The sequence below is a fragment of the Spea bombifrons genome, chromosome 9, assembly GCF_027358695.1.
Source record: "Spea bombifrons isolate aSpeBom1 chromosome 9, aSpeBom1.2.pri, whole genome shotgun sequence".
Classification (NCBI taxonomy): domain Eukaryota; kingdom Metazoa; phylum Chordata; class Amphibia; order Anura; family Pelobatidae; genus Spea; species Spea bombifrons.
In genome coordinates this window covers 13,717,261-13,744,765 of record NC_071095.1, presented here as the reverse complement: position 1 = coordinate 13,744,765, position 27,505 = coordinate 13,717,261, and the positions used below count along the sequence as shown (strand labels likewise).

The 27,505-nt window shown below is 44.7% G+C and overlaps 2 protein-coding genes across 2 annotated transcripts in view; both read left to right on the top strand.

The window, feature by feature from the left end:
* LIN52 (lin-52 DREAM MuvB core complex component) overlaps nucleotides 1-9,628 on the top strand; it is a 25,872-nt gene extending 16,244 nt beyond the window's left edge. The window contains exon 7 of the transcript XR_008355563.1: nucleotides 9,619-9,628. The gene's annotated coding sequence lies outside the window, so the exon portion shown is untranslated. The remainder of the gene's footprint in view (nucleotides 1-9,618) is intronic.
* VSX2 (visual system homeobox 2) lies at nucleotides 1,151-27,505 on the top strand. The gene is made up of 5 exons (XM_053475631.1): nucleotides 1,151-1,437; nucleotides 15,590-15,671; nucleotides 18,847-18,970; nucleotides 25,114-25,294; nucleotides 26,833-27,505. Exons 1-5 carry the CDS (start codon nucleotides 1,155-1,157, stop codon nucleotides 27,189-27,191), a joined length of 1,029 nt encoding a protein of 342 aa, XP_053331606.1. The 5' UTR covers nucleotides 1,151-1,154; the 3' UTR covers nucleotides 27,192-27,505.

Genomic DNA, 27,505 nt, shown 5'->3' with positions numbered 1-27,505 from the left:
TCACTGTCACTATTTTCCCTTCTCACACACTCTCTCACTGTCACTATTTTCCCTCTCACACACTCACTGTCACTATTTTCCCTTCTCACACACTCACTGTCACTATTTTCCCTCTCACACACTCTCTCACTGTCACTATTTTCCCTTCTCACACACTCTCTCACTGTCACTATTTTCTCTTCTCACACACTCTCTCACTGTCACTATTTTCCCTTCTCACACACTCTCTCACTGTCACTATTTTCCCTTCTCACACACTCTCTCACTGTCACTATTTTCCCCTCTCACACACTCACTGTCACTATTTTCCCTCTCACACACTCTCTCACTGTCACTATTTTCCCTCTCACACACTCTCTCACTGTCACTATTTTCCCTTCTCACACACTCTCTCACTGTCACTATTTTCTCTTCTCACACACTCTCTCACTGTCACTATTTTCCCTTCTCACACACTCTCTCACTGTCACTATTTTCCCTCTCACACACTCTCTCACTGTCACTATTTTCCCTTCTCACACACTCTCTCACTGTCACTATTTTCCCTTCTCACACACTCTCTCACTGTCACTATTTTCCCCTCTCTCTCACACACTCACTGTCACTATTTTCCCTCTCACACACTCACTGTCACTATTTTCCCCTCTCTCACACTCTCTCACTGTCACTATTTTCCCCTCTCTCACACTCTCTCACTGTCACTATTTTCCCTCTCACACACTCACTGTCACTATTTTCCCCTCTCTCACACTCTCTCACTGTCACTATTTTCCCCTCTCACACACTCTCTCACTGTCACTATTTTCCCCTCTCACACACTCTCTCACTGTCACTATTTTCCCCTCTCTCACACTCTCACTGTCACTATTTTCCCCTCTCACACACTCTCTCACTGTCACTATTTTCCCCTCTCTCACACTCACTGTCACTATTTTCCCTCTCACACACTCACTGTCACTATTTTCCCTCTCTCACACTCTCACTATTCCCTCTGACTCTCACTATCACTGTGCTTCTTACAGATTGCCGGAGCATCTCATGCTTCTCCCCCTGATACCGGCCGCTGATTGGCTGCTCCCTTCTCACCCGGGTGAATATAAAGCTGGTGGTCGGGCTCTGGGAGCAGTGAGCGCTGGGACCGGGGAGGAGACGCCATGACCGGGAGAGAAGGCCCCCCCAGGAGCACAGGCTTTGGCATTCAGGAAATTCTGGGGCTCAACAAGGAGCCACCAGCGCCCCCCCGGGGCCACATCCACTCTCTGCCCCATGGGGCCCATCTTTTGGCTGCCCGATCTGGTCTGGGGCTCCTGGGAGCCGGCGGCATCCCTGGTTTCTATTCCCAGCCCGCTCTTATGCTGGGGGACCCCCAGGGGCCCAGAATGCAACCAGTGGGCAGGAGCCCGGGGCAAGAGGACGGCAGCAGAACCTGCAGCTCAGGTAATGGGGCAACAAGTGTAGTGGGGGGGGCAGCACCACAGGTGGGTCAACATTACAGCACCACATGGGGGCCAAGGGGACACCACGGGTCAAATCCCCCCGAAGCAGCCGGGTGAACAGATTATTACCGAGGACCCTCGCAGAATGGGCAATACATCCCACAAATACGGCAAGTTAACCCAAATCCACAAAATATAATATCAAACTACACGAAAATAACCCAAAATCCACAACATAAAAATAAAAAATATCCAGATCCGAAAATACAGGAAAATAGCAGAATCCGGAAATGCAGGAAATGTCCCCAGAAATCCAGACGGGAAACGAAATAAAAATAAATAACTAAATAAAATAAACGCCAATAATCACAAACAACAAAAATGGGTTAATTCACACAAAAAAAAACAGGGGAAGAGAAACGGTCGGGGAAACGGAGCTTTCAGTAATAATAATAATAATAATAATAATAATAATAATATTAATAATAACCGAGGGCCCTTAGATCCCTGCAGATGATTAAATTCCGTTTAAATGAATCGAAAATAATTTGGAAATAACGGAGAAAATCTGAAAACCGGGAGCACATCGGGATTAACCCCTGCCAAAACTGCCCCCTTTCCTGAATTAACCCCCGATCAGGCGGATTAACCCCTCAGAGCCAGGGCTCCCCCATTCGTTGAAAGTCGGGTAGAATCGCGTTTTTGCGTCCCCCGGTTTTGGTTCCCGGTATTCTTACGCTAAATCCCGCAGGGTATTTGGGTCATTCCCATGTAATTGAAGTCCGCTTTCTTTTACTTTAATTTATTCAGCTAAAACCCGAAAAGCGGCGAAATTCCCTTTACCGGCTGAAATGCGGATTCGGTACCGGTAACAGCCATCGTTAATATTATACAAGCGGATTTTACACATTGCATTACATTCCATCACATCATTTTACATTATATTACTTTAAATCACATTCTATTGCATTATACTATATTACATTCTATTACATACTATTACTCAAAATTTTATTTTACATTATATTATTTACATCACATATTTTACATCACATTATTTTACATCATATTATTTTACATTATATTATATTACATTATATTATATTACATTATATTATATTGTATAATTTTACATTATATTATTTTACATTATATTATATTACATTATATTATATTGTATAATTTTACATTATATTACATTATATTATATTACATTATATTATATTACATTATATTATATTGTATAATTTTACATTATATTATTTTACATTATATTATATTACATTATATTATATTGTATAATTTTACATTATATTATTTTACATTATATTATATTACATTATATTATATTGTATAATTTTACATTATATTACATTATATTATATTACATTATATTATATTGTATAATTTTACATTATATTATTTTACATTATATTATATTGTATTATTTTACATTATATTATTCTACATTATAGTACATTATATTATTATACATTACATTATGTCACGTTATGTTGCATTATATTCTTGTTATAATATATGCTTCTATAATTATTATTATTATTTGTTTTTTTTGGGGGGGTATTATCTGTATTTTCTCTCAAAGATATAATTTGTTAGTACTAATATTTAATGCCCCCTCCAGTCAGATGAATATTTAATTAATAATTATCGTTAAAGGGAATGTATCTGCTTTTAGTTCAGAAAACCTTAATATTTCGGTAACGCGGATTATTTCCCGATGGTATTGTTACATTATTGTTACATGTATGGTATTGTTACAGTATTATTACGTTATTTTTATACATATAGAATGATTACATTATTTTTCCATGTAAAATATTTTAACAGTATTTCTACACGAGTGGTATTATTACAGTATTGTTACACATATAGCATTAATATATTATCGTTACACCTATAGTACTATTACATTATTCCCACATGTATAGAATTGTTACATTATTTTTACACATAAAGAACTATTACATTATTCCTACACCTATAGTATTAATACATTATTCTTACACCTATATGAATATTACATTATTCCTACACCTATAGTATTGATACATTATTCTTACACCTATATAAATATTACATTATTCCTATGTATAAAATTATTTTTTATTACATTATTTGTACACGAATAGTGTTATTATATTATTCTCACATGTATACAATTATTACACTATTTGAACACGTATTTACATTATTCTCACATGTATTAGATGATTACATTATTCTTCTACATATAGAATTATATGTGTTGCTACACGTAACGTATTGTTACATTACTATTACACCTATAGTATAAATAAATTATTCTCACATGTATAAAATGATTACACTATTTGAACACGTATTAACATTATTCTCACATGTATTAGATGATTACATTATATATATATATAAATATATGCATATATATAATTATTACAGTACTGTTACACGTATAGTATTATTCCATTATCCTCACATGTATTAGATGATTACATTATATATAAATATAAATATATATATATATATATATAATTATTACAGTACTGTTACACGTATAGTATTATTCCATTATTCTCACATGTATTAGATGATTACATTATATATATATATATATATATGCATATATATAATTATTACAGTACTGTTACACGTATAGTATTATTCCATTATCCTCACATGTATTAGATGATTACATTATATATATATATAAATATATGCATATATATATAATTATTACAGTACTGTTACACGTATAGTATTATTCCATTATTCTCACATGTATTAGATGATTACATTATATATATATATAAATATATGCATATATATAATTATTACAGTACTGTTACACGTATAGTATTATTCCATTATTCTCACATGTATTAGATGATTACATTATATATATATATAAATATATGCATATATATATAATTATTACAGTACTGTTACACGTATAGTATTATTCCATTATTCTCACATGTATTAGATGATTACATTATATATATATATAAATATATGCATATATATAATTATTACAGTACTGTTACACGTATAGTATTATTCCATTATTCTCACATGTATTAGATGATTACATTATATATATATATATATGCATATATATAATTATTACAGTACTGTTACACGTATAGTATTATTCCATTATTCTCACATGTATTAGATGATTACATTATATATATATATAAATATATAGATATAAATATATATATATATGCATATATATATAATTATTACAGTACTGTTACACGTATAGTATTATTCCATTATTCTCACATGTATTAGATGATTACATTATATATAAATATAAATATATGCATATATATAATTATTACAGTACTGTTACACGTATAGTATTATTCCATTATTCTCACATGTATAAAATGATTACATTATTTTTACACGTTATTGCAGTATTCTTTCACGTATAGTATTATTCATGTAGGAAGCCCACTTATCACCCATTAGGAGGGTCCTGATCGGGGTATTTAGTGGCCTCCTCAATTTGGGACAAATTTAGAAAATAAAATGTTTATTTTGCCGAGTTAATGATGTTTGCTACAGGCTTCTCTCACTTCGCTGAATATTATTATTATTACATAGCACCGTCATATTCCGCAGCGCTGTACAATGTGTTATTCTTATTATTACATAGCACCGTCATATTCCGCAGCGCTGTACAATGTGTTATTATTATTATTACATAGCACCGTCATATTCCGCAGCGCTGTACAATGTGTTATTATTATTATTACATAGCACCGTCATATTCCGCAGCGCTGTACAATGTGTTATTCTTATTATTACATAGCACCGTCATATTCCGCAGCGCTGTACAATGTGTTATTATTATTATTACATAGCACCGTCATATTCCGCAGCGCTGTACAATGTGTGTTATTATTATTACATAGCACCGTCATATTCCGCAGCGCTGTACAATGTGTTATTATTATTATTACATAGCACCGTCATATTCCGCAGCGCTGTACAATGTGTTATTATTATTATTACATAGCACCGTCATATTCCGCAGCGCTGTACAATGTGTTATTCTTATTATTACATAGCACCGTCATATTCCGCAGCGCTGTACAATGTGTTATTATTATTATTACATAGCACCGTCATATTCCGCAGCGCTGTACAATGGGCAAACAGGTATCGCATTGCATAGCAATATTGACAGAAACAAATGACGTGGATTGTCCTGTTCACAAGAGCTTGCAATCATTATTATTGCAATTTCATTTGTCATTTTGTGTTTTGGGCTTTTTTATGGTTTTTGGATTTTTACTGTTTTGCATTCTTTAAATTCTTTCTGGTTTGGGGTTTTTATTGTTTTCGGATTTTTTCTATTTGATTTGGATTTGAAATTGTTTGTCGTTTATTAATTGGGGCTTATTTTTCAGTTCTTTGGCTCAGTTTGCACTTTTTTGTGTTATCTTTGCAGAGATTAAATCGATTAAGATTTAAAGAGCAGAATTCGCTTTTTAGCGGTCATTTCTAATTCATTATCAGAGAATTTCCCGAATTCCAGTATTTGATGGATGCCTTCACAGGGAAGATTCCCGGATTCTAAACGCGTTCTACCCCAAACCCGCTGCCCTGGGTTCAGGATTAACCCACTAAATCCTGGGATAATTTATCGCTGCTGGGATATATGTGGGATACCATACCACTGCTGGGGTATATGGGGGGATACTGTACCACTGCTGGGGCATATGGGGGGATACTGTACCACTGCTGGGGCATATGGGGGATACTGTACCACTGCTGGGGTATATGGGGGGATACTGTACCACTGCTGGGGCATATGGGGGGATACTGTACCACTGCTGGGGCATATGGGGGGATACTGTACCACTGCTGGGGCATATGGGGGATACTGTACCACTGCTGGGGTATATGGGGGGATACTGTACCACTGCTGGGGCATATGGGGGGATACCATACCACTGCTGGGGCATATGGGGGGATACTGTACCACTGCTGGGGCATATGGGGGGATACCATACCACTGCTGGGGCATATGGGGGGATACTGTACCACTGCTGGGGCATATGGGGGGATACCATACCACTGCTGGGGCATATGGGGGGATACTGTACCACTGCTGGGGCATATGGGGGGATACCATACCACTGCTGGGGCATATGGGGGGATACTGTATCACTGCTGGGGCATATGGGGGGATACTGTACCACTGCTGGGGCATATGGGGGGATACCATACCACTGCTGGGGCATATGGGGGGATACTGTACCACTGCTGGTGTATGTGGGGGGATACTGTACCACTGCTGGGGCATATGGGGGGATACTGTATCACTGCTGGGGCATATGGGGGGATACCATACCACTGCTGGGGCATATGGGGGGATACTGTACCACTGCTGGGGCATATGGGGGGATACTGTACCACTGCTGGTGTATGTGGGGGGATACTGTATCACTGCTGGGGCATATGGGGGGATACTGTATCACTGCTGGTGTATGTGGGGGGATACTGTATCACAGCTGAGGGTTTATGGGGGATACTTTGTCACTGCTGGGGTATGTGGGGGGATACTGTACCACTGCTGGGGTATGTGGGGGGATACTGTACCACTGCTGGGGTATGTGGGGGGATACTGTACCACTGCTGGGGTATATGGGGGGATACTGTATCACTGCTGGGGTATATGGGGGATACTGTACCACTGCTGGGGTATATGTAGCAAACTGTACCACTGCTGGGGTATGTGGGGGGATACTGTACCACTGCTGGGGTATGTGGGGGGATACTGTACCACTGCTGGGGTATGTGGGGGGATACTGTACCACTGCTGGGGTATGTGGGGGGATACTGTACCACTGCTGGGGCATATGCTGGATACTGTATCACTGTTGTGGTATATGTACAGTACTGTATCACTGCTGGGGTATATGTACAGTACTGTATCACTGCTGGGGTATATGGGGGATACTGTATCACTGCTGGGGTATATGGGGGATACTGTACCACTGCTGGGGTATATGTAGCAAACTGTACCACTGCTGGGGTATGTGGGGGGATACTGTATCACTGCTGGGGTATGTGGGGGATACTGTATCACAGCTGAGGGTTTATGGGGGATACTGTATCACTGTTGTGGTATATGTACAATACTGTATCACTGCTGGGGTATTTGGGGGATACTGTACCACTGCTGGGGTATGTGGGGGGATACTGTACCACTGCTGGGGTATATGGGGGATACTGTACCACTGCTGGGGCATATGGGGGATACTGTACCACTGCTGGGGTATATGGGGGATACTGTTTCACTGCTGGGGTATATGGGGGGATACTGTACCACTGCTGGGGTATATGGGGGGATACTGTATCACTGCTGGGGTATATGGGGGGATACTGTACCACTGCTGGTGTATGTGGGGGGATACTGTACCACTGCTGGGGTATATGGGGGATACTGTATCACAGCTGAGGGTTTATGGGGGATACTTTGTCACTGCTGGGGTATGTGGGGGGATACTGTACCACTGCTGGGGTATGTGGGGGGATACTGTATCACTGCTGGGGTATATGGGGGATACTGTATCACAGCTGAGGGTTTATGGGGGATACTTTGTCACTGCTGGGGTATGTGGGGGGATACTGTATCACTGCTGGGGTATATGGGGGATACTGTACCACTGCTGGGGTATATGTAGCAAACTGTACCACTGCTGGGGTATATGGGGGATACTGTATCACTGTTGTGGTATATGTACAGTACTGTATCACTGCTGGGGTATATGGGGGGATACTGTATCACAGCTGAGGGTTTATCGGGGGATGCTGTACCACTGCTGAGGGCATATGGGGGGGATACTGTACCACTGCTGGGGTATATGGGGGATACTGTACCACTGCTGGGGTATGTGGGGAGATACTGTACCACTGCTGGGGTGTATGGGAGATACTGTATCACTGCTGAGGGTTTATGGGGGATACTGTGTCACTTCTGGGGTATATGGGGGATACTGTATCACTGTTGGGGTATATGTAGGATACTGTATAACTTCTGGGGTATATGAGGGAATACTGTATCACTGCTGGCGTATATGGGGAGATACTGTATCACTGCTGGGGTATATGGGAGATACTGTATCACTGCTGGGGTATATGGGGGATACTGTATCACTGATGGGGTATATGTAGGATACTACATCACTACTGGTGTATATAGGGGTACAGTATCATTTTGGAACCATGAACTGCTGGTATAGAGGGGTATTTTGGAATAATGTCCCCCTGGTATACTGGGGTATAAGGGATCTACGTTTTCCTGGTATACAGGGGTGTATTCAGGGGCTCTGGGGCTTTACTCCTCCTCTGGTCGCTAACATCTTTTCCTGGTGCATTCTGGGTACGCCTCCATTTAATGGCTAAGTGTAATGGGCTCAATGTTTCCTACCAGCCGTCAAATTACTCCCCAGGTTAATGCTAAACTACTACTCCCATGATGCTCAGCCACATGTTTGGATACTGTGATGTTACAGCAAGTGGAGGGCAGGTCACCTGGAGCTATTGTTCTTATATCACACCGATCAGCCATTAAATTACGAGCACCTGCCTAATACTGTGCAGGTCCCCCTTTTGCCCCGTCGAGGCACAGACTCTGCTAGACCTCTGAAGCTGTGCTGTGGTATCCGGCAGAGACGTTAGCAGCGGATCCTTTAAGTGCTGTAAGTTGTGAGGTGCAGCCTCCATGGATGCGTCCCGTTGCCGCGTGTTCTCCAGATAAGCGACGCACCCGGCCATCCACGTGGCGTGAAAGAAAAAAGTGATTCATCACACCGTCCACCTTCTTCCATCGCTCCGTGGTCCAGTTCTTATGATCACATGCCCATTGTAGGCGCTTTCGGCCGCGGACAGGGGTCAGCATAGGCACCCTGACTGGTCTGTGGCTACGTGACCCCAAACGCAACAAACTGCGATGCTCTGCGTGTTCTGACTCCCTTTTATCAGAACCAGCAGTCACTTTTTCAGCAATTTGAGCTGCAGTCGCTCGTCTGTTGGATTTGAACCCATGGGCCAGCCCCCCCCCCACACACACATCAATGACCCTCGACCGCCTATGACCCTGTCGCAGGGTCACCGCTTTTCCTTCCTTGGACTCCTTTTAATAGATACTGACCCCTGCAGACCGGGAGCCCCTCACAAGAGCTGCAGTTTTGGAGATGCTCTGACCTAGTCGTGTCGCTGTCACAATTTGGCCCTCGTCAGATTCGCTCAGATCCTTACGCTGCCCATTTTTCCTGCTTCTAACACATCAGCTTTGAGGATGAAACGTTCACTCGCTGCCTGTTATATCCCCCCACTGACAGGAGCCATGATAACGAGATTATCCGTGTTATTCCCTTCACCTGTCTTAACGCAGACTGTTATGGCTGATCGCTGTATATTGTTATAGCAGACAGCGCCATCTAGCGGCTGAACTTTCTTACTGACTCTTCATAACTGTGGATTAGCAGGAAAATGTCTCCCTCTAGCGGCTGAACCCTGTTAGTGAACCTCTGTTATCATTTATAAGAAAAGGAATAGCACAGACAACTCTCTGATGACAGACACTACATCCAACCTCAGGAGGACCCCACAAACGCCTATACCAAAACACTCAAGAATACCATACAAGCACTGCCGCCCAGCATCAGACAACAGGTGGAAGGCTTGGTGCCAACTGACCCCAAAGTGGGCTCCTTCTACATGCTCCGGAAGACCCATAATTTCAGGAGTCGAAACCCTTACAGAAAATATTTCTGGCTGGGTTGAAAAAATCCTTAAACCCTTAGTAAAGGGATTGCACAGTTACCTCCAAGACACCACCGATCTTCTCAACAAACTTACCAACATCGGCACAGTTCGTGAGGGCACCATTCTTGCTACCATGGATGTAGAATCCCTCTACACCAACATCCCCCATCATGACGGTATAGCAGCCTGCCGCAAATACCTAAAACAGGAGAACCTAGGAATGGAACCCATAACACAATTAATACATTTTATCCTCAACCACAACTACTTCACATTTGGACAGGACTTTTATCTCCAAAAAATGGGGACCGCAATGGGCACACGAATGGCACCACAATATGCCAATTTATTCATGGCCAGACTGGAGGAGGACTACATCTCCACCTGCCACAACAAACCGCTGGTATATCTCCGCTACATCGACGATATACTAATCATCTGGACTGGTAGCGAAGAGGAACTCCTCAGATTTCATGAAGGCTATAATGCCTTTCATCCCACTATAAAGCTGAAACTGAGCTACTCCCGCACTAACATCCAATTCCTAGACACTACCATCTGCATCAGGAACAAGTCAATTCAGACTTCACGCTACCGCAAACCAACAGATAGACCAACCTATCCGAAACACAACAGCTTCCATCCCAGACATACCAAAAACTCAATCATCTACAGTCAAGCTATTCGATATAACCGCATCTGTTCGGATCCTATGGACAGAGATAAACACCTCCAGAATCTAAGGGAGGAATTCATCAACCATGGGTACAGAATAAAAATCCCAGACTCCCAAATACAGAAAGCCATCAATATCCCCAGAGAAAACCTTCTGAGATACCAGCAGCCACAAAAAAGAGATCGAGTACCATTAGTGGTCACCTATAATCCACAAAGCCCTGCGCAAGATCGCAAAGGAACTACAAGAAATCTTGCACACTGATGAAAGACTTCGGACGATATTCCCACATCCCCCGCTGCTCTCATTCAAACAGCCTCCCGATCTCAGACAATGGATAGTGAGGAGCGCCCTTCACAGGCGAACAGCAAATGGTGCCTCTCCCTGCCAACAAAAGAGATGCGAGTGCTGTGCACACATCCTTCCCACAGATGAAATACAGATACCCGGCTCACACTTACACCACAAAACCAATGGCTGCTTTACGTGCAAATCATCTAACGTGGTGCACCTCATCAGCGATGTACGTGGGGGAAACAGGCCGAGCGTTACACAAACGGTTTAATTCCCACAGACAGACCATCAGAGACAGACAGAGACACCTGCATTTCTGTCAGCCTGGACTCAGCATTCAGGACACGACGCTGTTAGTATTAATGGGACCGTTCCGCACCGGGAGGGAGAGAAAAATGCGGGAGATCAAACTAATCTACCGGTTTAATACCCGACTCACCGGCCTCAACAGAGACAGAGAATTCATCTCCCATTATAACATTACAAACCACTACAGACCACTACAAACCATTACAGACCACTACAGACCATTACAGACCACTACAGACCATTACAATCCATTACAAACCATTAATCCCTTCACAATTCGAATTCACTATAAACAACTTACTCCTGGGAACATTTAACCCCTTCATGGATCTGGCATGTGTCAGATGGTTTAATGGCCCCTCTAACCAGGGAGTGAACTGACCAACGATGCTTTGATTGAACCGGATCTGTCCATTGGATCTCTGCCAGTCGAACTAATTTACTGCTCAACAAATTCCCCAACACCTCTGTGTTTATCTGAAGTCTTTGTAAACGTGTGAATTGTTCTTTTGTATTTAGATAAGTCTGTGTTAGCTTCATTAATGCCTGAGGAAGGGACCTAACAACTTGGTCTCGAAAGCTTGCAATCAAACTCTCAGTTAGCCAATAAATGGTATCATTTCAACTATACTTTTCTCCTGTTTTCTCAACGGTACAAAACCTTTTTATCATAAGAAAAGGAATAGAACCAAACTTGGAACCTTTTATTTGTACATTTTGACAGAAAGATACATAAAAATATTAAGACCTCAGAGGTCTCTCCTCGAGATGGAGTTTGGCATTATTAGGGAAGATACTGTCTCTCAATTCTCGTTATTTTTAATTCATCATTTACTGTGATTGAACGTTTACAGTTATTAGTATATTACCGGAGGATACACCTCCCCCTGGTGGCGAAGCTCTGTTACTGAAGTTTCCTATCAGGTATATTACCGGAGGATACACCTCCCCCTGGTGGCGAAGCTCTGTTACTGAAGTTTCCTATCAGGTATATTACCGGATGATACACCTCCCCCTGGTGGCGAAGCACTGTTACTGAAGTTTCCTATCAGGTATATTACCGGATGATACACCTCCCCCTGGTGGCGAAGCTCTGTTACTGAAGTTTCCTATCAGGTATATTACCGGAGGATACACCTCCCCCTGGTGGCGAAGCTCTGTTACTGAAGTTTCCTATCAGGTATATTACCGGATGATACACCTCCCCCTGGTGGCGAAGCACTGTTACTGAAGTTTCCTATCAGGTATATTACCGGAGGATACACCTCCCCCTGGTGGCGAAGCTCTGTTACTGAAGTTTCCTATCAGGTATATTACCGGAGGATACACCTCCCCCTGGTGGCGAAGCTCTGTTACTGAAGTTTCCTATCAGGTATATTACCGGAGGATACACCTCCCCCTGGTGGCGAAGCTCTGTTACTGAAGTTTCCTATCAGGTATATTACCGGAGGATACACCTCCCCCTGGTGGCGAAGCTCTGTTACTGAAGTTTCCTATCAGGTATATTACCGGATGATACACCTCCCCCTGGTGGCGAAGCTCTGTTACTGAAGTTTCCTATCAGGTATATTACCGGATGATACACCTCCCCCTGGTGGCGAAGCTCTGTTACTGAAGTTTCCTATCAGGTATATTACCGGAGGATACACCTCCCCCTGGTGGCGAAGCTCTGTTACTGAAGTTTCCTATCAGGTATATTACCGGATGATACACCTCCCCCTGGTGGCGAAGCACTGTTACTGAAGTTTCCTATCAGGTATATTACCGGATGATACACCTCCCCCTGGTGGCGAAGCTCTGTTACTGAAGTTTCCTATCAGGTATATTACCGGAGGATACACCTCCCCCTGGTGGCGAAGCTCTGTTACTGAAGTTTCCTATCAGGTATATTACCGGAGGATACACCTCCCCCTGGTGGCGAAGCACTGTTACTGAAGTTTCCTATCAGGTATATTACCGGAGGATACACCTCCCCCTGGTGGCGAAGCTCTGTTACTGAAGTTTCCTATCAGGTATATTACCGGAGGATACACCTCCCCCTGGTGGCGAAGCTCTGTTACTGAAGTTTCCTATCAGGTATATTACCGGAGGATACACCTCCCCCTGGTGGCGAAGCTCTGTTACTGAAGTTTCCTATCAGGTATATTACCGGATGATACACCTCCCCCTGGTGGCGAAGCTCTGTTACTGAAGTTTCCTATCAGGTATATTACCGGATGATACACCTCCCCCTGGTGGCGAAGCTCTGTTACTGAAGTTTCCTATCAGGTATATTACCGGATGATACACCTCCCCCTGGTGGCGAAGCTCTGTTACTGAAGTTTCCTATCAGGTATATTACCGGAGGATACACCTCCCCCTGGTGGCGAAGCTCTGTTACTGAAGTTTCCTATCAGGTATATTACCGGATGATACACCTCCCCCTGGTGGCGAAGCTCTGTTACTGAAGTTTCCTATCAGGTATATTACCGGAGGATACACCTCCCCCTGGTGGCGAAGCTCTGTTACTGAAGTTTCCTATCAGGTATATTACCGGAGGATACACCTCCCCCTGGTGGCGAAGCTCTGTTACTGAAGTTTCCTATCAGGTATATTACCGGATGATACACCTCCCCCTGGTGGCGAAGCACTGTTACTGAAGTTTCCTATCAGGTATATTACAGGAGGATACACCTCCCCCTGGTGGCGAAGCTCTGTTACTGAAGTTTCCTATCAGGTATATTACCGGAGGATACACCTCCCCCTGGTGGCGAAGCTCTGTTACTGAAGTTTCCTATCAGGTATATTACCGGAGGATACACCTCCCCCTGGTGGCGAAGCTCTGTTACTGAAGTTTCCTATCAGGTATATTACCGGAGGATACACCTCCCCCTGGTGGCGAAGCTCTGTTACTGAAGTTTCCTATCAGGTATATTACCGGATGATACACCTCCCCCTGGTGGCGAAGCTCTGTTACTGAAGTTTCCTATCAGGTATATTACCGGAGGATACACCTCCCCCTGGTGGCGAAGCTCTGTTACTGAAGTTTCCTATCAGGTATATTACCGGAGGATACACCTCCCCCTGGTGGCGAAGCTCTGTTACTGAAGTTTCCTATCAGGTATATTACCGGAGGATACACCTCCCCCTGGTGGCGAAGCTCTGTTACTGAAGTTTCCTATCAGGTATATTACCGGAGGATACACCTCCCCCTGGTGGCGAAGCTCTGTTACTGAAGTTTCCTATCAGGTATATTACCGGATGATACACCTCCCCCTGGTGGCGAAGCTCTGTTACTGAAGTTTCCTATCAGGTATATTACCGGATGATACACCTCCCCCTGGTGGCGAAGCTCTGTTACTGAAGTTTCCTATCAGGTATATTACCGGAGGATACACCTCCCCCTGGTGGCGAAGCTCTGTTACTGAAGTTTCCTATCAGGTATATTACCGGAGGATACACCTCCCCCTGGTGGCGAAGCCCTGTTACTGAAGTTTCCTATCAGGTATATTACCGGATGATACACCTCCCCCTGGTGGCGAAGCTCTGTTACTGAAGTTTCCTATCAGGTATATTACCGGATGATACACCTCCCCCTGGTGGCGAAGCTCTGTTACTGAAGTTTCCTATCAGGTATATTACCGGAGGATACACCTCCCCCTGGTGGCGAAGCTCTGTTACTGAAGTTTCCTATCAGGTATATTACCGGAGGATACACCTCCCCCTGGTGGCGAAGCTCTGTTACTGAAGTTTCCTATCAGGTATATTACCGGATGATACACCTCCCCCTGGTGGCGAAGCACTGTTAATATTACTCTGTTACTTCTCTCTCCCTTTTGCTTTAACACAGAGGCAGTGCTGGGGTTTAAAGGGCCCTAAAAAAATGACTGGGAACAAACTGTAATGCAGAGGCTGAAAGCAATAATTATACATCAATGACAACCAGTTTAACATACAGAAGCTATAGTGATTGCTGAGCTTTTATATTAAGAATTTGCACACACATCACATACACACGTCAAATACATGCATGTCATACACACACAGAATCAGTCTGCACTAACCATACTGCAGCTCCTGACTGTTTTGTGTCTTATAGATTCAGAAGATGTTTCATCGAGTGACCGGAAACTCCCCAAATCTCTGAACCAGAACAAGAAACGCAAGAAGAGACGGCACAGGTATATACTCATATACACTATACTGCGGGGGGCATTATATACTCATATACACTATACTGCGGGGGGCGTTATATACTCATATACACTATACTGCGGGGGGCGTTATATACTCATATACACTATACTGCGGGGGGCGTTATATACTCATATACACTATACTGCGGGGGGCGTTATATACTCATATACACTATACTGCGGGGGGCGTTATATACTCATATACAGTATACTGCGGGGGGCGTTATATACTCATATACACTATACTGCGGGGGGCGTTATATACTCATATACAGTATACTGCGGGGGGCGTTATATACTCATATACACTATACTGCGGGGGGCATTATATACTCATATACACTATACTGCGGGGGGCATTATATACTCATATACACTATACTGCGGGGGGCATTATATACTCATATACACTATACTGCGGGGGGCATTATATACTCATATACAGTATACTGCGGGGGGCATTATATACTCATATACACTATACTGCGGGGGACGTTTTATACTCATATACAGTATACTGCGGGGGGCATTATATACTCATATACACTATACTGCGGGGGCATTATATACTCATATACACTATACTGCGGGGGGCATTATATACTCATATACACTATACTGCGGGGGGCATTATATACTCATATACACTATACTGCGGGGGGCATTATATACTCATATACACTATACTGCGGGGGGCATTATATACTCATATACACTATACTGCGGGGGGCGTTATATACTCATATACACTATACTGCGGGGGGCGTTATATACTCATATACACTATACTGCGGGGGGCATTATATACTCATATACACTATACTGCGGGGGGCATTATATACTCATATACACTATACTGCGGGGGGCATTATATACTCATATACACTATACTGCGGGGGGCATTATATACTCATATACACTATACTGCGGGGGGCATTATATACTCATATACACTATACTGCGGGGGGGCATTATATACTCATATACACTATACTGTGGGGGGCATTATATACTCATATACACTATACTGCGGGGGGCATTATATACTCATATACACTATACTGCGGGGGGCATTATATACTCATATACACTATACTGCGGGGGGCATTATATACTCATATATACTATACTGCGGGGGGCATTATATACTCATATACACTATACTGCGGGGGGCATTATATACTCATATACACTATACTGCGGGGGGCATTATATACTCATATACACTATACTGCGGGGGGCATTATATACTCATATATACTATACAGCGGGCAGAGCCGGCCTTAGGTGTTCCGACGCCCTGTGCGAACTACTCCTCTGGCACCCCCCCCTCACTACCCCCCTCTGCCCCTTCAAACTACCCCTCTGCCCCTTCAAACTACCCCCCCCTCTGCCCCTTCAAACTACCCCCCCTCTGCCCCTTCAAACTACACCCCCTCTGCCCCTTCAAACTACACCCCCTCTGCCCCTTCAAACTACACCCCCTCTGCCCCTTCAAACTACACCCCCTCAGCCCCTTCAAACTACCCCCCCCTCTGCCCCTTCAAACTACCCCCCTCTGCCTCTTCCTTCAAACTATCCCCCCGCTCTCCCTACTTCTCCTTATCCTAACTTACCTTGAGGAGTCCTGCCAGCATTTCATGTTGAGCGCCGGCACCGCGACGGAGTCACGGAGAGTAAGGGGCGTCGATCGGTTGCTGAGAACTTCACGAGCAACCGCTCGGCGCCCCTGCCCGGGACATAAATGAAAACATTGTTGTTTTTTTTGTTGTTGGTTTTTTTTAACTTTATTTAACATCCTCCATGTTAAATAAAGTTAAAAAAAACTTTATTTAACATGGAGGTTGTTAAATAAAGTTAAAAAAACCAACAACAAAAAAAACCAACAATGTTTTCATTTAGGTGCAGGGGGGGCGTCGGCGGAGGAGGACCCCGCGGCGGCAGTGGAGCAGGACCCCGCGGCGGCGGCGGAGGAGGACCCCGCGTCGGCGGCGGCAGCGGGGGAGGACCCGGCGGCGGCGCCCCCTGGAGTGTGGCGCCCTGTGCGGTCGCACAGGTCGCACACCCCAAAGGCCGGCCCTGACTGCGGGGGGCATTATATACTCATATACACTATACTGCGGGGGGCATTATATACTCATATACACTATACTGCGGGGGGGCGTTATATACTCATATACACTATACTGCGGGGGGCGTTATATACTCATATACACTATACTGCGGGGGGCATTATATACTCATATACAGTATACTGCGGGGGGCATTATATACTCATATACACTATACTGCGGGGGGCATTATATACTCATATACACTATACTGCGGGGGGCATTATATACTCATATATACTATACTGCGGGGGGCATTATATACTCATATACACTATACTGTGGGGGGAGTTACAGACCCATATACAGTTCACTGCGGGGGGCACTATATACCCATATACACCATACTGTGGGGGGAGTTACAGACCCATATACAGTACACTGCGGGGGGCACTATATACCCATATACACCATACTGTGGGGGGAGTTACAGACCCATATACAGTACCCTGCGGGGGGCATTATATACTCATATACACTATACTGTGGGGGGAGTTACAGACCCATATACAGTACACTGCGGGGGGCATTATATACTCATATACAGTACACTGCGGGGGGCGTTATATACTCATATACACTATACTGCGGGGGGCGTTATATACTCATACACTATACTGCGGGGGTCATTATATACTCATATACAGTACACTGCGGGGGGCGTTATATACTCATATACACTATACTGCGGGGGGCATTATATACTCATATACACTATACTGCGGGGGTCATTATATACTCATATACAGTACACTGCGGGGGGCGTTATATACTCATATACACTATACTGCGGGGGGCATTATATACTCATATACAGTACACTGCGGGGGGCACGATATACTCATATACACCATACTGTGGGGGGAGTTACAGACCCATACACAGTACACTGCGGGGGGCACGATATACTCATATACAGTACACTGCGGGGGGCATTATATACCCATATACACCATACTGTGGGGGGAGTTACAGACCCATATACAGTACACTGCGGGGGGCACGATATACTCTATTCTGTAAGGTGTACAGCGTGGTTTCTTTGGCAGGACGATCTTCACCTCGTATCAGTTAGAGGAGCTGGAGAAGGCGTTTAACGAGGCTCATTACCCCGATGTTTACGCCCGGGAGATGCTGGCGCTGAAGACCGAGCTACCTGAGGACAGGATACAGGTCTCATTGCAATGTGTCCGGTGGGGGAGGGGTATGCAGTGTAGGGGGTTGTGTATAGTGTAGTGGGTTGTGTATAGTGTAGGGAGCTGTGTATAGTGTTGGGAGCTGTGTATCGTGTAGGAGCTGTAGGGGGGCTGTCGGGGGGCTGTGTATAGTGCTGGGAGCTGTGTATAGTGTAGGGGGAGCTGTGTATAGTGTAGGGGGAGCTGTGTATAGTGTTGGGGGCTGTGTATAGTGTAGAAGGGCTGTATGCGGTGTAGGGGGGCTGTGTATAGTGTTGGGGGCTGTGTATAGTGTAGAAGGGCTGTATGCAGTGTAGGGGGGCTGTGTATAGTGTAGGGGGCTGTGTATAGTGTAGGGGGCTGTGTATAGTGTAGGGGGCTGTGTATAGTGTAGAAGGGCTGTATGCAGTGTAGGAGTCTGTAAGCAGTGTTGGGGGCTGTGTATAGTGTAGGGGGGCTGTATGCAGTGTAGGGTGGCTGTGTATAGTGTAGTGGGTTGTGTATAGTGTTGGGAGCTGTGTATAGTGTAGGGTGCTGTATGCTGTGTAGGGGGGCTGTGTATAGTGTAGGGCGCTGTATGCAGTGTGGGGGGCTGTGTATAGTGTAGTGGGTTGTGTATAGTGTAGGAGGGGCTGTGTATAGTGTAGGAGGCTGTGTATAGTGTAGGAGTCTGTAAGCAGTGTAGGGGGGCTGTGTATAGTGTTGGGAGCTGTGTATAGTGTAGGGTGCTGTATGCCGTGTAGGGGGGCTGTGTATAGTGTAGGGGGGCTGTATGCAGTGTAGGGTGGCTGTGTATAGTGTAGGGCGCTGTATGCAGTGTAGGGGGGTGTATAGTGTAGTGGGTTGTGTATAGTGTAGGAGGGGCTGTGTATAGTGTAGGGGGCTGTGTATAGTGTAGGAGTCTGTAAGCAGTGTTGGGGGCTGTGTATAGTGTAGTGGGTTGTGTATAGTGTTGGGAGCTGTGTGCAGTGTAGGGGGGCTGTGTATAGTGTAGTGGGTTGTGTATAGTGTTGGGAGCTGTATGCAGTGTAGGGAGGCTGTGTATAGTGTTGGGGGCTGTGTATAGTGTAGTGGGTTGTGTATAGTGTTGGGAGCTGTGTGCAGTGTAGGGGGGCTGTGTATAGTGTAGTGGGTTGTGTATAGTGTAGTGGGTTGTGTATAGTGTAGGGGGCTGTGTATAGTGTTGGGAGCTGTGTATCGTGTAGGAGCTGTAGGGGGGCTGTCGGGGGGCTGTGTATAGTGTAGGGAGCTGTGTATAGTGTAGGGGGAGCTGTGTATAGTGTAGGGGGAGCTGTGTATAGTGTAGGGGGCTGTATGCAGTGTAGGGGGCTGTGTATAGTGTAGAAGGGCTGTATGCAGTGTAGGGGGGCTGTGTATAGTGTAGGGGGCTGTATGCAGTGTAGGGGTCTGTGTACAGTGTAGAAGGGCTGTATGCAGTGTAGGGGGGCTGTGTATAGTGTTGGGGGCTGTGTATAGTGTTGGGAGCTGTATGCAGTGTAGGGGGCTGTATGCAGTGTAGGGGGCTGTGTATAGTGTAGTGGGTTGTGTATAGTGTTGGGAGCTGTGTGCAGTGTAGGGGGGCTGTGTATGGAGTTTAGTGCCTGATAGGTATAACCATAGCTGGTGTAGGGGGTAGATATATATATATTGGGGGTGGGTCACAGGGGGTAGATATATATATTGGGGGTGGATCGCTGAGGGGTAGATATGTATATATTGGGAGTGGATCACAGGGGGTATATATATATATATATATTGGGGGTGGATCGCTGAGGGGTACAGGGGGTAGATATATAGGTATATATATTGGGGTTGGATCGCTGAGGGGTACAGGGGGTAGATATATAGGTATATATATTGGGAGTGGATCACAGGGGGTATATATATATATATATTGGGGTTGGATCGCTGAGGGGTACAGGGGGTAGATATATAGGTATGTATATTGGGAGTGGATCACAGGGGGTATATATATATATATATATTGGGGTTGGATCGCTGAGGGGTACAGGAGGTAGATATATAGGTATATATATTGGGAGTGGATCACAGGGGGTATATATATATATATATATATATATTGGGGTTGGATCGCTGAGGGGTACAGGGGGTAGATATATAGGTATATATATTGGGAGTGGATCACAGGGGGTATATATATATATATATTGGGGTTGGATCGCTGAGGGGTACAGGGGGTAGATATATAGGTATATATATTGGGAGTGGATCACAGGGGGTATATATATATATATTGGGGGTGGATCGCTGAGGGGTACAGGGGGTAGATATATATATATATATATATATTGGGAGTGGATCACAGGGGGTATATATATATATATTGGGGGTGGATCGCTGAGGGGTACAGGAGGTAGATATATAGGTATATATATTAGGAGTGGATCACAGGGGGTATATATATATATATATTGGGGGTGGATCGCTGAGGGGTACAGGAGGTAGATATATAGGTATATATATTGGGAGTGGATCACAGGGGGTATATATATATATATTGGGGTTGGATCGCTGAGGGGTACAGGAGGTAGATATATAGGTATATATATTGGGAGTGGATCACAGGGGGTATATATATATATATATTGGGGTTGGATCGCTGAGGGGTACAGGAGGTAGATATATAGGTATATATATTGGGAGTGGATCACAGGGGGTATATATATATATATATATATATATTTTGGGGTTGGATCGCTGAGGGGTACAGGAGGTAGATATATAGGTATATATATTGGGAGTGGATCACAGGGGGTATATATATATATATATATATATATATATTTTGGGGTTGGATCGCTGAGGGGTACAGGAGGTAGATATATAGGTATATATATTGGGAGTGGATCACAGGGGGTATATATATATATATATATATTGGGGTTGGATCGCTGAGGGGTACAGGGGGTAGATATATAGGTATATATATTGGGAGTGGATCACAGGGGGTATATATATATATATTGGGGTTGGATCGCTGAGGGGTACAGGGGGTAGATATATAGGTATATATATTGGGAGTGGATCACAGGGGGTATATATATATATATTGGGGTTGGATCGCTGAGGGGTACAGGGGGTAGATATATAGGTATATATATATTAGGAGTGGATCACAGGGGGTATATATATATATATTGGGGGTGGATCACTGAGGGGTACAGGGGGTAGATATATAGGTATATATATATTGGGGGTGGATCACAGGGGGTATATATATATATATTGGGGTTGGATCGCTGAGGGGTACAGGGGGTAGATATATATATATATATATTGGGAGTGGATCACAGGGGGTATATATATATATATATTGGGGGTGGATCGCTGAGGGGTACAGGGGGTAGATATATATATATATATATTGGGGGTGGGTCACAGGGGGTATATATATATATATATATATTGGGGGTGGATCGCTGAGGGGTACAGGGGGTAGATATATATATATATATATATTGGGGGTGGGTCACAGGGGGTATATATATATATTTATTGGGGTTGGATCGCTGAGGGGTACAGGAGGTAGATATATAGGTATATATATTAGGAGTGGATCACAGTGGGTATATATATATATATATTGGGAGTGGATCACAGGGGGTATATATATATATATTGGGGTTGGATCGCTGAGGGGTACAGGGGGTAGATATATAGGTATATATATTGGGAGTGGATCACAGGGGGTATATATATATATATATTGGGGTTGGATCACTGAGGGGTACAGGAGGTAGATATATATATATATTGGGAGTGGATCACAGGGGGTATATATATATATATATATTGGGGTTGGATCGCTGAGGGGTACAGGAGGTAGATATATAGGTATATATATTGGGAGTGGATCACAGGGGGTATATATATATATATATATATATATATATTGGGGGTGGATCGCTGAGGGGTACAGGGGGTAGATATATATATATATATATATATATTGGGGGTGGGTCACAGGGGGTATATATATATATATATATATATTGGGGTTGGATCACAGGGGGTATATATATATATATATATTGGGGGTGGATCGCTGAGGGGTACAGGGGGTAGATATATAGGTATATATATATATTGGGAGTGGATCACAGGGGGTATCTATATATATATATATATATTGGGGTTGGATCACTGAGGGGTACAGGAGGTAGATATATAGGTATATATATTAGGAGTGGATCACAGGGGGTATATATATATATATATTGGGGGTGGGTCACAGGGGGTATATATATATATATATATATATATTGGGGGTGGATCGCTGAGGGGTACAGGGGGTAGATATATATATATATATATATTGGGGGTGGATCACAGGGGGTATATATATATATATATATTGGGGGTGGATCGCTGAGGGGTACAGGGGGTAGATATATAGGTATATATATTGGGAGTGGATCACAGGGGGTATATATATATATATTGGGGGTGGATCGCTGAGGGGTACAGGGGGTAGATATATATATATATATATATATTGGGGGTGGATCGCTGAGGGGTACAGGGGGTAGATATATATATATATATATATTGGGGGTGGGTCACAGGGGGTATATATATATATTTATTGGGGTTGGATCGCTGAGGGGTACAGGAGGTAGATATATAGGTATATATATTAGGAGTGGATCACAGTGGGTATATATATATATATATTGGGAGTGGATCACAGGGGGTATATATATATATATTGGGGTTGGATCGCTGAGGGGTACAGGGGGTAGATATATAGGTATATATATTGGGAGTGGATCACAGGGGGTATATATATATATATATTGGGGTTGGATCACTGAGGGGTACAGGAGGTAGATATATATATATATTGGGAGTGGATCACAGGGGGTATATATATATATATATATTGGGGTTGGATCGCTGAGGGGTACAGGAGGTAGATATATAGGTATATATATTGGGAGTGGATCACAGGGGGTATATATATATATATATATATATATATATATATATATATTGGGGGTGGATCGCTGAGGGGTACAGGGGGTAGATATATATATATATATATATATATTGGGGGTGGGTCACAGGGGGTATATATATATATATATATATATTGGGGTTGGATCACAGGGGGTATATATATATATATATATTGGGGGTGGATCGCTGAGGGGTACAGGGGGTAGATATATAGGTATATATATATATTGGGAGTGGATCACAGGGGGTATCTATATATATATATATATATTGGGGTTGGATCACTGAGGGGTACAGGAGGTAGATATATAGGTATATATATTAGGAGTGGATCACAGGGGGTATATATATATATATATTGGGGGTGGGTCACAGGGGGTATATATATATATATATATATATTGGGGGTGGATCGCTGAGGGGTACAGGGGGTAGATATATATATATATATATATTGGGGGTGGATCACAGGGGGTATATATATATATATATATTGGGGGTGGATCGCTGAGGGGTACAGGGGGTAGATATATAGGTATATATATTGGGAGTGGATCACAGGGGGTATATATATATATATTGGGGGTGGATCGCTGAGGGGTACAGGGGGTAGATATATATATATATATATATATATTGGGGGTGGATCGCTGAGGGGTACAGGGGGTAGATATATATATATATATATTGGGGGTGGGTCACAGGGGGTAGATCTATATTGGGGGGGGGGTCGCCGAGCCCCCTCTCCCGCAGACGGCTTTCGGCCTCCATCTCCCGCTGCTAATTGAAATTTAATGTTGTCACCGAATGAAATATCAGACGCTCTCGTTGCTCCTCTAACGACCTCATCACAATCTGCCCCGAGTAATTAGTAGAGGGGAGGAAGCGTTTTGCTGAGGGAATTGCTGGGCAGTAATTAGCGCGGGGTCAATGGCGGCTTCCGGAGCGGAGAGCACTTAATTTCCCCGGGGTAATCCAGGAGCATCGATTCCACTTGAGATGAAGCGATTTTTCAATCATGATTTAGAGATCCCGATGGCGTCCCTTCCTCTGCAGACGGCACCGAATACCGCATCGTTCTTCCACCGGGGTACCAGACCCCCGCAAATACAACATTTGCCCCTGGGATTTGCCCCCGCGTCTCACAATCGCTCTCCGCAGGTTTGGTTTCAGAACCGTCGCGCCAAATGGAGGAAACGCGAGAAGTGCTGGGGCCGGAGCAGCGTGATGGCGGAATACGGGCTGTACGGGGCCATGGTCCGCCACTCCATCCCCCTCCCGGAGTCCATCTTAAAATCTGCCAAGGATGGCATCATGGAGTCGTGCGCCCCCTGGCTGCTGGGTAAGGAATGACGTTAGACGGAGCCGTAATCCCCCTCCCGCCATACGCGAGACCGTCAGGGGCCCGGCGCTACGATCTCTGCCAAGGGCCGCTCCTGACTCGGTTCATCTCGGTCTAGTAGATTCTAGATCTCTCTAATAATTGCCCCGGTTCCCCCTGCCTCTCCGTAACGCCCAGAGTGCCCGGGACTCGAACCCAAATCCAATCGGGCCTCTGAGCGCCAACAGTCCGCGTGCCCCTTCCATACCTTACAGTCTGATGAGAGGGGGAAGTCCCACCGCAGGCAGTCAGCTTAGGTGATTAAGACTGAGCCGTTCCATCGTCCCCCACAGGCAGTGTGATAAGGAATCGGGGGGTTTAGTAGATCAGGGTTCAGATAACAGAGCTGATATGCAGCTGCCTGAAAATATATCATGGGGCAAAAACTACAACTGGGGACCACGCCAGGAGGGGGCGCTGCGAGACACGCACGGGGCAGACCACGCCAGGAGGGGGCGCTGCGGGACACGCACGGGGCAGACCATGCCAGGAGGGGGCGCTGCGAGACACACACGGGGCAGACTACGCCAGGAGGGGGCGCTGCGAGACACGCACGGGGCAGACCATGCAAGGAGAGGGCGCTGCGAGACACGCACGGGGCAGACCACACCAGGAGGGGGCGCTGCGAGACACGCACGGGGCAGACCACGCCAGGAGGGGGCGCTGCGAGACACGCACGGGGCAGACCACGCCAGGAGGGGGCGCTGCGAGACACGCACGGGGCAGACCACGCCAGGAGGGGGCGCTGCGAGACACGCACGGGGCAGACCACGCCAGGAGGGGGCACTGCGAGACACGCACGGGGCAGACCACGCCAGGAGAGGGCGCTGCGAGACACGCACGGGGCAGACCACGCCAGGAGGGGGCGCTGCGAGTCCGTGTTCGGTTTTTCTTTATGTTTGAGTCTCTCTCTCGTGTTTGGTTTTATTTGATGTTTGAGTCTCTCTCTCGTGTTTGGTTTTTCTCGATGTTTGAGTCTCTCTCTCGTGTTTGGTTTTTCTCGATGTTTGAGTCTCTCTCTCGTGTTTGTTTTTTCTCGATGTTTGAGTCTCTCTCGTGTTTGGTTTTTCTCGATGTTTGAGTCTCTCTCTCTCTCTCGTGTTTGGTTTTTCTCGATGTTTGAGTCTCTCTCGTGTTTGGTTTTTCTCGATGTTTGAGTCTCTCTCTCTCGTGTTTGGTTTTTCTCGATGTTTGAGTCTCTCTCGTGTTTGGTTTTTCTCGATGTTTGAGTCTCTCTCGTGTTTGGTTTTATTTGATGTTTGAGTCTCTCTCTTGTGTTCGGTTTTTCTTTATGTTTGAGTCTCTCTCTCGTGTTTGGTTTTATTTGATGTTTGAGTCTCTCTCTCTCGTGTTTGGTTTTTCTCGATGTTTGAGTCTCTCTCTCTCTCTCGTGTTTGGTTTTTCTCGATGTTTGAGTCTCTCTCTCTCTCTTTTTCTTTAGCGCTCTCTCTCGGCCTCTGCTGTGACTTTAACGCTCCTTTTGTCTTTACTGTTTTCAGTTCACGATGGCTTTCCAAGACGATTTTCTAAACCCGAATACCAACAATTCTTTGCAGGGATGCACAAGAAGTCACTGGAGGCCGCATCGGACGGCGCACAACAGCCGGAGCGGGAGGCAGCGGCGTTACCGCACCAGCCGGATGCCACGGAGAGCAGGGACTCCGAGGCCACGGCCGCCATCTCCGAGGAAGAGCTGAGAGAGAACAGTATAGCAGCGCTGCGCGCCAGAGCGCAGGAACACAGTGCAAAAGTGCTGCGGAGCACCGGCTGCCAGACGCCGGCAAAGCCTGCCGAGAAAGACGAAGAAGAGGAGACACGGGGCCGCGACTCCTTGGAGCAGGAAGAGGATCACGTCTGAGCAGAGACTGTAACCTGGACAGGAAAGCTATCAGGTCTTAGGGGTTTCTTGGTGGGCCTGGACCCCTTTGGAATAGCAGGACACTAGATGGGGCCAACCCTGGAGGATCTATGCGGCCTCAGCGATAGCCACAAGCTCCGGGGGCCACCAAATCAGCTGCAAGCACCCTGCAACCTTTATCTGACGCGGGGGATCCTGTAAATAATGTACAGAGCTGACTTTGAATGTTTTATTAGTACGGTGATTGCTGTGTCTCTCGTGTAAATAAAACCCTGTGTACATATCACGTCTCCGTGCGCATATCACGTCTCCGT

Excerpts from the sequence above, each read along its gene's own strand:
- VSX2 (XM_053475631.1), top strand. The coding sequence starts at position 1,155 with ATGACCGGGAGAGAAGGCCCCCCCAGGAGCACAGGCTTTGGCATTCAG. Across the intron at positions 1,438-15,589 it reads CAGCAGAACCTGCAGCTCAG|ATTCAGAAGATGTTTCATCG; the intron begins GTAATGGGGCAA and ends TGTGTCTTATAG. Across the intron at positions 25,295-26,832 it reads GTGCGCCCCCTGGCTGCTGG|TTCACGATGGCTTTCCAAGA; the intron begins GTAAGGAATGAC and ends TACTGTTTTCAG.